Here is a 10489-nt window from a genome sequence, read left to right as displayed (position 1 = left end):
GGAGACGAGTTCAAAGCGTCCGTTCGTACTGTCGAGTGTCACGTTTTATTACACAGCCAGCTGTCAGTCAACGACAACAAGGTTTTCCATCATTTTTAAGTTTGTTTGTTAGCTTTCTTTTTTTAGCGTTTTATTTTTTTAAGTTTTTGAGTTTCGGCACGTGTTGCCCTTTAGAACCAGAAAACTTATTAATTGCGTCAGAATGAAAATAAATAAATAAATCCTCCGTTGACCCGCCACAGTACGGAAACCACAGGTGTGTTGATGCCGCCGCCGTTAATACACCTGTAATTCCCTACTGGGACGCGTCGACGACGTGACGTCACCCGTCGGTTTGTGAACGGCCGTTATGAAGCCTCGAGACGCCCCCCAAAAACAGGTCTTCTTGAATCTTCTTTTCTAATGAATGAGGGATTATTTTCAGATGGACCTCCAGAAAACTAATAAGAAGGAGTGACTTTAGCTAACAACACCGAGATAACTGATGGACACATTTTGTTCACTTTGGATTTGATGAGAGAAGTTGAATGGGAGTCTATGGAGCCGGAGGCTTTTTGGAGCCGACCTCTAGTGGCACTCGCTGGTATTGCAGTTCATGGCAACAAAGCTACGTCTACATACTTTTTACGTGTGCGCATTGTGGCTCCACCCGACATCTCCGATCAGCTGTTACATTGTGAACTGCTGAGATTCACGTTAGAACCGTTTTCTCATCGACCAAACAGTCCGTTGACGTCAAAAACGCGAGATACGACATGCAACAAAAAAAAAACATCCAGCAGCTCCGCAGCTTATCTGCTCGAATAATATCGAATAAATAACATGTAATATTCAGGCCGATTAAAGACGTCACACGGCGTTTCTGTAATTTGTAACCAAGAATAAATATGTTACAACTGTTTTAGACTCTCGTCGGACGCGTTGCTCGTCTCCATCACAGCAACTGTTCACGACGTTCAATATCTTCCACGCAGCAACAGGTTGAATGGAAGGTCAAGATGCGACAAAAGCCACCTCTGGGGGGGAGAGGTGTGAGGAGGGGGGGGGGCGACCACTCGCAATCAATAGCTTCAATTCTGCCAACAACTTAATAACAATGTCGACGAGCGGCGAGCTGCGGCGGAGAGCCGACATTCCCCCGTTATCGTCTGCGTGGAATGTAATTATCCGGCTCAGGGAAACCGCTCTTTCAGCCCGGGGAGGCTTTCTTAGGATAAAAAAAAAAAGAAAGAAAGAAATATGCACAGCTTTTGTTCTTACTGCCCATGTCGGCTGTCCGCCGGACAGAAAAAAAAAAGCAAAAAGAAATAAAACGGTCCGGCTGTCAACAGAAATGCATCAGACGTGTCTGAAAGAGCTCCGAGGAGGCAGAACGAGGCTCGGAGAGGAAACCTCACAAAACACAAACTGCTTTTCACATTTCGGTCCGCCGCCTACAAACGATGCTTAAAAAGAAACGGAAAATCCCTGCAGGAAAAAACTAAATGAAATTTGGTTTATAGAGATTTTAATTGTGCAACGAATGCAAAGAAATCGCTCGGTTACTATGACAACTGAAACGGCAATTTTAAATGTTATATTGTTGACTGGATCGATAGTTTAGTCCTCGAATTTACTAGAAATGACGTTACGTACAGTTATAAGACGACAGGATGGATTCTTGTCACGTTCAAAAGATTAAAAAAAACAAAAGATACCTTTTTCTTAAATCGTGGAGCCACGATAGTGTTTTTTTTTTCTTTATATTATTCTGAACCCACTCGCATCAAAATGTGTAAGAAGCTGATTAAGAAACTGTGAAATCTTTAAACCAATCAGCATCGAGCCCCTCCCCCGACGTGAGCAGCGTTCGACGCTCGGCTTCAAATTCCTCGATATTTGCTAGTGTCGCCGCAACATCCGGCTCGACCAATCAAAACACACGCACGACTTCGACTTCACTGCAAGTTAGCCACGCCCACAAGTCACCGATTGGCCCGCCCCCTTCAGAGCGGCTGAACAAACCAGTTTGCGTCAGTCAGAAAAGCAAAAATCAACGATGATTTATCCAAAGTAATGTTAAAAAAAAAAAAAAAATAGGTCAACTAAGGTCACGTGTTCAAGTTTCGTACGTAAAACTTACCGAGGATTAACAACATATCACAAATCACTACTTTAAATATTCAGCGTATTAATCATAACGTGTTATTAAAATGTGTGTCGGTTGATAATGAAAACAGCCTGCGTGCTTCTCTCCCACGTTTCAGCCAAGTAAAGATACCTTGTTGTGTTGGTGTGAGACGATGCGACGAATTTCACCGTCATCACAAAGAGATCTTTGTTTCTGAGAAAAGTACAAAAGTAACAAAACAAAACAAAAAAAACACAAAAAACACACAAAAAAAAAGAAGCAACACTGATTTTGAATATTATAAAAAAATCAGCTGCAAGTTCATTTTATTCAACAAACCGTGACGGCAGAATTCATCCATGTTTATTACAACATGTTATATATCAGAGCTAAATTTGTTTAAGTTTTTTGGTGATTGATTCAATTTTAATGCTAAAAAAAATTTTTGTGCAGCTATTTATAAATATCTGTGACGCAACAGGTGGAGTTTATGTAATTTTTTTGTGTTAAAAGTTTTTGGAATTGGCAAAAAATTGTGAGAACTTTTTTTTTTGAAGCACTAAGAGTCACAATAATATTAAACATGCTGCATATCACAGAAATGGCTGGAAATATTTCAGTTTTCATACATTTATTTTAAAATTCTATTTACACGAACATTTCTGAGTGATAGAAGTGAAATTCGCTTTTAGAAAACTGGGAATGGATTTTTATTACAACATTTTATGTTTCATAACTAAGTTTATTTAATTTTTTTTTTGTGATTGTTGCGATTTGAACGGAATTTTATTTAGCAGCTATTTATAAATGTCTGTGATGCAATTGGTGGAGTTTTATGTAATTTATTTGCGCACAAATTTTGGGGAATTGCAAAAAAAAAATGTAACTACTAGTTAATGAAGATAAGAGTCACATGCAACCAACTTCCTGTGATAATAAATATGCTGCATGTCACAAAAATGGCTGGAAATATTTCAGTTTTCATAAATGTCTTCAGCCTGATGCTCGTTGTAAATCCACATTTCTCATAAACTCCCTCACTTCCTGTTCCGTCCGTTTCTTTCCCATCAAATGACAAGCGGTTTGTTTTGATGATGAGACGTAGGAGAGATTTATATTTGTTGATGAATCAAAAGTTTTATTCAGAAAGGTTCTCTTTTGCACTTTCAGAACAGTTTTAGTTGAGCGAATTGATTGAGGACAAAATTGTGGGAATTTTGGCAAATTTTGCAGACTGGTTGAGTTTTCATTAATTCTACCAATAACATTCATAATGTGAGTTATCCAGAGAAACACCAGGGTGTGTGTGTTGTCTTAGTTGCATGTCATTAAAATGAGCATTGAACTCCTGAAACGTTGGTCAAGCAAGGTTGTTGTTTTTGTTGTTGTTTGTTTTTGTTGTTGTTTTGTTCTTTTTTTTTGTTTGTTTGTTTGGTGAACAAACCAAAAGAGGCTGAAAGTTTCTCCGAATCTGTTTCACTCTGTTGCACCTTTTCTTTTTCTTTTTTCTTTTCTTTTTTTTGGGGAATCCAAACATCAAGAAATCCAACGAAAGCTTCAGACGAGCAGGAATCTGAAACATCGACATGTCGTCCGGCTCTGACTAAATATGGGTCGAAGCTGATTCGGAGTAACTGTTGCAGCTCCCAGACCGACCGGGCCTGCATGCAGCGGTCCGGGATCGGGGGGGAGGACGAGGAAGGGAGGGGAGGGGGGGGGGGGGGGGGGTGATTTAGTGCGAGGCAGGAAAAAGGAGCCGCGCTGCTCCGACTGTATCGGAGGAAATAAAAGAACTTATTTGACGAGATGACACCGAGACAATCTCACCGAATCCAAACCGGTCCGGTCAGGTCCGACCGCGGCTCGCTGACACGCGCTTAGTTTGTCGGCCCAGATGGATCATATCAGGACTAGTTGAAAGAGGAAGAGGAGGAGGAGGAAGAGGAGGAGGAGGAAGATATCTCCCTGCTTGCTGCTTGTCGTCGTTTTTGATTTGTCAGGAGAGAATTACAATCCTCCATTTTCACGTGTTCGGCCATATTGTCAGCAGCACAGTTAAATCGCGACGAGTGTATTGATTTCAATTTGACTTTGTGTGTGTGTGTGTGTGTGTGTGTGTGTGTGTGTGTGTGTGTGTGTGTGTGTGTGTGTGTGTGTGTGCGTGCGTGCGCGCGCGTCTAACAGATCACAAAGACAATCACAGTGCCGGTGATGATTGATCGAGACACTGATGTATGTCCAATCATTATTCTTACAGTGTGTGTGTGTGTGTGTGTGTGTGTGTGTGTGTGTGTGTGTGTGTGTGTGTGTGTGTGTGTGTGTTCTTGTATTTCTATCCTGGTGGGGACTTTAGACCTGAACGCACACCACTGATGGGACTCCTGTCACCTTACAAAGTGAGGTCCCTGTAGGTCACTTCCTTGCCAGGTGTCCCCACGAGGTAGCAAAAACATGTGTGTGTGTGTGTGTGTGTGTGTGTGTGTGTGTGTGTGTGTGTGTGTGTGTGTGTGTGTGTGTGCTTGTATTTCTATCCTGGTGGGGACTTTAGACCTGAACGCCTTCGGAGCAATGGGAAATCGTGTCACCGCAGAAGGTGACCTCCTAGTCAGGTGTCCCCACGAGACAGCAAAAACATGTATGCGCGTGCGCGTGCGTGCGTGCGGTCTGATCAGCCCACACTCAGCTCAGAGGAAAGAATTCCCCTTACAAGGCTTTCAAATGTCACCACTGAAAGACTTCGTTTCCTCGTTCAGTTCCTGCGACTTTATTTATTTATTTTTTTCGATCCGTGACATTAAAGTTTCGGTCACAGTAAAAGATTATCGAGACCAGAAACAAGGCAGGAAGTACAAACATGTCTGCAGGAGTGTGTGTGTGTGTGTGTGTGTGTGTGTGTGTGTGTGTGTGTGTGTGTGTGTGTGTGTGTGTGTGTGCGTGAAATAGTTACGATGCAGCAGACTATGAAACAGTAATATTAATATAAGTATGGCTGTTTTTTACTCGAGAAAAATCACAATAAGTAGACCTTATCTCCCCCCCCCCCCCCCCCCCTTCACACACACACACACACACACACACACACACACACACAGTTATTACCATGATGTGTTGGATTAATCCATTATTTAAACACTTGATGAATATAAAATCATATTAATCATCGATATTAAGTGGCTGGAGTAGTTTCCAGCTGTGGTTGGAGCTCCTGATGTGGGCTGAAGTGAGTCATCACATCTGATTGCATTCATCTACTTCAAACTTTCAACAAAAAAAACAAAAAAATGTCACCTCATCATCAGAACAACTTCTTGTTCCTTTTTTCAACAAAAACCCATCTTACCTAACCAGCTTCTCGTTATTTTTATCTTTCTTAGGGGAAAAAAAAGTACAAAAGCACCTGTCCTTGTAAGAAGCTTTCAGCTATTAACGTTTTATTTCTTTTTTTATAAAATATTAGCTGCAGTCGATGACACATAACTTTTTTTTTTTTTAATAAAACAAGTCAACTTTTTAAAAAGTAGAGTGAAGTATGTTTGATTTGTACTTTTCTGAAAAGGAAAATAAAAAGGAGGAATTCAAGGAATAAATCGTGCTTTTAAATGATAAAAGATTGTTGTATAATCAGTGCGGAGGCACAGTCAGTGTTTTCTTAATAACGGCTGTTAATAATTCTTGTTTTTTTTCTTGGATGTGCAGCTCTGTGTGCAAGAACTTTGTTTTAATGCCACAACATCGTCCTGAAAAAGAGTCCGAAGTTTGTCAAGAGACTTTTTATAAACCAGAGGAAGAATATGTTTTCTTCATAACGGTTATCAATTATTGTTTTGGGTTTTATTTAGTGGATGTGCGGCTTTAGTTCACAAAAAGAGAATTTTTTTTTTTTTTTTGGTCCTAAAAACGTGCGAAATACTCCGAACACGTTTAGAAGTTGTTGTTGTTGTTGTTTGGAGCTCGTGCTCGTGCTCGTGTCGGGATGAAGGGTCGCCTACTCACCCTCAGCTCCTTGAAGAAGATGCAGCTCCGAGCCCACTCCACGATGGAGAACAGCGTCTGGTCGGCCATGCGGCACATGAGGCTGAAGGTGGTGCCGGGCTTATCGAGCCGCCCGCGGCCGCTCTGCTCCTGCTGCAGGTGGGCCACGATCTTGTTCTGCACCGCCAGCTCGTCCGGGTCGCAGCGCAGCAGCTCCAGCACCAGCGGCGGCAGGCTGGGCGGCTGCGGCGAGGCCGACGGGTACATGTCTGCGTATCGGGGGTATCCGCTCAGCGACTCCGGGGAGCTGGTGTAGTCGGGACACTCGGCCTTGATGGCCCGGCCGGGGAAGGCCGTGTACTGGTACTGGGCGGGGAGGGGCACGTGGGACTGCACGGCCATGCCCAGGGACGGGGGGCCGTACAGGTTGGCCTCGTAGTCCGTGGGGGTGATGGAGCTCGGCGTGGAGGGGAGCAGGCTTTTGGAGATGGCGGGCAGCGTGTGCAGCGTGCCGGTGAAGCCGTAGTCGCTCTGCAGCGGGGAGGTCGGCGGGGGGGCGGCGCTCTCCAGCTTGAAGCCGTTGGATCGTATCAAAGCCTTCTTCTGCTGCTTCAGGGCCCGGTCCCGCTTGTACATGGGGCCGAACTTGTTCCTCCCCCCACGCATGCGGTCCGCTCGCACCGCTGGTGAGACAAGAGAGGTGGAGAACAGATTTAACACCGTATATCACTCGTTTCTCTTCTAACGGGACACGTTGGAGCTTCTCTTTTTCTTTTCTTATTTTTTTTTTCCTCGGGGCTGAGAGGAGTCTTCTCTTCCTTCCCTCGGGAGGCTCCGGGGGTTTTATCAGCAAGTCAAGAATGTGTCCTCTCTACGGAAGCAGGTGCTTTCCTTTTTGCATTGCTGTCTGGGAATTAATCCCAACCCGAGTGTGTGTGTGTGTGTGTGTGTGTGTGTGTGTGTGTGTGTGTGTGTGTGTGTGTAAGGAAAACCACATGACAGCAGAGCAACAAATCAAAAGATATCTAAAGGGGCTTTTTAACTGAACATAATTATATATAAGGGAAATTCAAAAAGAAAACAAACTGGCAATTATAAAAAAAAAAAAAAATGATTGCTGGAACTTTAATATCATAAATAAACAAAAACAAATGGCAAAAAAAAAAATACAAATTTGTTTTGGTCTACTTCGAAAATAATGGCACAGAAAGTGAGAGTAATATTATTCTTGTTAATATTATCATTATCACTAATAATAGTTATAGAGAGTATGAACGGCTGCAGAGAGCGCGTGCGCGTGCGCGTGGACTGTACCTTCTAGCCGCATCCCGACGTTGAGGCACTTCTGGAAGCGGCAGAAGGGACACCTCTTCCTCTGCGTCTTGTCTATTTTGCACTCCTGGTTCTCCGCGCACGTGTACCTCTTGTTGTTCTGCACCGTCCTCTTGAAGAAGCCCTGAACACGCGCACGCGCGCGCACACACACACACACACACACAAACACACACAAACACGCACAAACACACACGGGACACCTTGTCGAGTCAGCGGAGAGGTCAAGATAAAAAAAAAATACAAAATAAAACCGTTTCAACACGCAAAGATGCGCCAATAACAATTAAATGTTGTGCATGCAGAATATTGCGCGAGATCAAATATAGTTAGAATAGAGGTAAATTTATGTTTAAATCAAACTTAAGTTTTATACTTAATTTTAAACAATTTGATGAGATAATTAATTATATCACAAATCAGTTTCCAGTGTTTGGAAAATCACTTGATTGACACTTGGATCAGTTTAAAGGTTCATTAACAGCAGCAGCGTGTGTGTGTGTGTGTGTGTGTGTGTGTGTGAGATGAGGTGTGACGTCACCTTGCAGCTCTCGCAGGTGAGCAGACCGTAGTGGTATCCGGACACTTTGTCTCCGCACACAGGACACAGCTCTTCCAGGTCATCGTCATACGTGTATTCCATAACCTTCAGAGTCACACCTGGCGCGCGCGCACACACACACACACACACACACGCACACACGCACACACACACGCACACGCACCCACCAGTAATGGCGCATTCAGTGCCTGAATATCGACTTGCAGAATTATTTTTGTCGTTATTGATGAAGAGGAAAATATATAAGAAAAAAAAAAAAAGCTGCCCATATTTGCAACGAAACGATGGAAATGTTCTTCTATTATAATAATAATAATAATAATATCACGTCGTTTTGTTTCTTAAAGTATAATTCTCTTTCATTTTAAAGCCCTTTAAAAAAACGATTTTTTTTTTTTTTTTTCAATTTGTTTTTTGTTTTGTTCGAGTTTCACATTTAATAATGAATAAAGAAAATAATACATTCGTTTAAAACTTCCACTTATAGCCTATTTATTTTAATATAGCTACCCATAGACCTTTCAGTAATAAAACATACTAGTTCATTTATCTACTTATTTGATCGAAATTATATCTTCTTTATTATTTATAGACTGTCATATATTTAATTGCATTATATGTATTGTGTAGCTATTTAAAATTAAAGGAATGCATTTTGCACAATTTAAAAGCCTGTTTCATAAAATAATAATGATAATAATATTGCGTGGCTCTAAATATTGTCTGAAATGGGCTTTATTCATCTGAATTGATAATACAGGTTATTATTATGTACACTGATGTGAAATATATATATTTTTTTCATATAACTTTTGAATTATTTGCACAGACCGTTAAAAAAACATGAAGCTGATACAGACATAAAGAATGTTATAGACATCTATAAAATAAAATAAAAAGGCAGCTGATATCGACAGGAATGTTGTTTTTTTCTGTCTTTTAACACTATGTAATGAAGAACCAACTGTTTCCCACCGTGAAATACATCCCATAATGTTCACTCATTCAACCTGACACGCTGACACGTGAATTACAACGAATGAATTACGACTCGGTGGATAAATCAGCCAGCGGCGCGTTTAGCAGATAGCGATTAAATATGATTTAAAAGCAGCTCCTTATTGTGTAGTTGAGTTCGGCTCGGCTCGGCTCGACTCGGCTCGACTCGTTTTAGTGTTTCGGTCCACGGAGATGAGAAATATTTTCAGTGCAGATATTCAATATTATCATGCAACACGTCATAATAAAAAATAAAAAGATTTCTTCTTCTTCTTCTTCTTCTTCTTCTTCTTCTTCTTATTATTATTATTATTATTATTATTATTATCTTAAATTGCCTTATTAACCTATTTATTTACTGCAATTCTTAGTTTTCAGGACATTCTGTTGCTACTATATAATTTTTTTTATCTTTTTTATTATTTTAGCCTATTTTTAATTTTCATCCCTAAAAATTCACCACTTTATAGCACGATAAGTTTTACATTTTATTTTATAAAAAAAAAAAAACTAGACCTGATTTTCTGAGTTTAAGTTTTGGATCATTTCATTCTAATTCGTTTTGCTCTTAAACATTTCTGTCATTTCTTTTTGGCCAATAATTGAATTTAAATAATACAAACCAACATGTGAAGGATCTCTGGGAGTGTTGTGCATGCAGTTTCTGCAGTTTCCATATTTTTCCTGGATGTATTGGGTTGAATTTGGTTTCTCGACTCGACAATAATTCATATCTACGAAGATCACGCGGGCTTGTGGAAAAGCCCACGAGCCGGTGTAAGAAAAAAAAAAGTGTCCGTGTCCTTACCGTGAGCTTTGTCTCCCAACATCTGAGCAGCAGCCAGCCGCCGGTCACCGATGATCGTCCAGAGAAGTCAAACCTGAGTGCAGGTGAGTGTTTGCAGCCGTTCATGGGCTGCCGAGGAGAACCGAATCAAAACGGGGGAGTAAAAAAAAAAAAAAAAAAAAAAAAAAAAAAAAAAAAAAAAAAAAAGAAGAAGAAAGGAAGAAGAGGGGTGCCCGATAGAAATCCGGAAGTATGCAATACAACACGGCTGCTTTTTTTTTTTTTTTTTTTTTTTTTTTTTTTTTTTTTTTTTTTTAAGGAGCCTGGATGGGGGGCCGCTGGTTCGGGACGTGTGTGCTGATGACCGTCAGAGAGCTCGGAGTGAAACTCCCGCAGCGCCGCTCCGCCCTTTACTGCGCTCCGCTTATCCACAGAAGTTAGGGCTGCCTCGCGGGGCCATTGGCCGGCGCGGAGTCACGTGACGTCGCTGCTCATCTTCGCTGCCTCCTCCCCGGGTGAGAGAGAAACGGATCGTGAAACGTGCACGGAAAACCGTGAAGGCGTCGTTCACCGACACCTCACACCGGCGAGGTCTCAGAGAGGAGGAAAAATGTGCTTTTTAATGAACTTTTACTTATTTATTCTAATGTTTTTATTTATTTATACTGTATGGTGAACATAGTTTTCTGTTTCGTTTTACTTGTCATGTCTCTGTCTTTATTTATAG

The 10489-nt window shown here is 41.4% G+C and overlaps 1 protein-coding gene across 1 annotated transcript in view; it reads right to left on the bottom strand.

Moving 5' to 3' along the window:
* Positions 1–9833, bottom strand: part of LOC138208348 (steroidogenic factor 1-like) — a 16448-nt gene extending 6615 nt beyond the window's left edge. Inside the window, exons 1-4 of the mRNA XM_069166176.1 lie at positions 9784–9833; positions 7956–8074; positions 7397–7538; positions 6104–6765 (exon numbers count right to left, since the gene is read on the bottom strand). Coding sequence (XP_069022277.1) covers positions 6104–6765; positions 7397–7538; positions 7956–8074; positions 9784–9805 — 945 coding nt within the window. The 5' untranslated portion in view covers positions 9806–9833. The remainder of the gene's footprint in view (positions 1–6103; positions 6766–7396; positions 7539–7955; positions 8075–9783) is intronic.
* Between the last annotated feature and the right edge of the window lie 656 nt (positions 9834–10489).

This window comes from Embiotoca jacksoni, unplaced genomic scaffold, assembly GCF_022577435.1.
Source record: "Embiotoca jacksoni isolate LCO1_2020_lvr unplaced genomic scaffold, fEmbJac1.0.p SCAF_37, whole genome shotgun sequence".
In the NCBI taxonomy this organism is placed as follows: domain Eukaryota; kingdom Metazoa; phylum Chordata; class Actinopteri; family Embiotocidae; genus Embiotoca; species Embiotoca jacksoni.
Note: the sequence above shows the minus strand (reverse complement) of the source record. Positions and strands in the feature narration are given on the sequence as shown.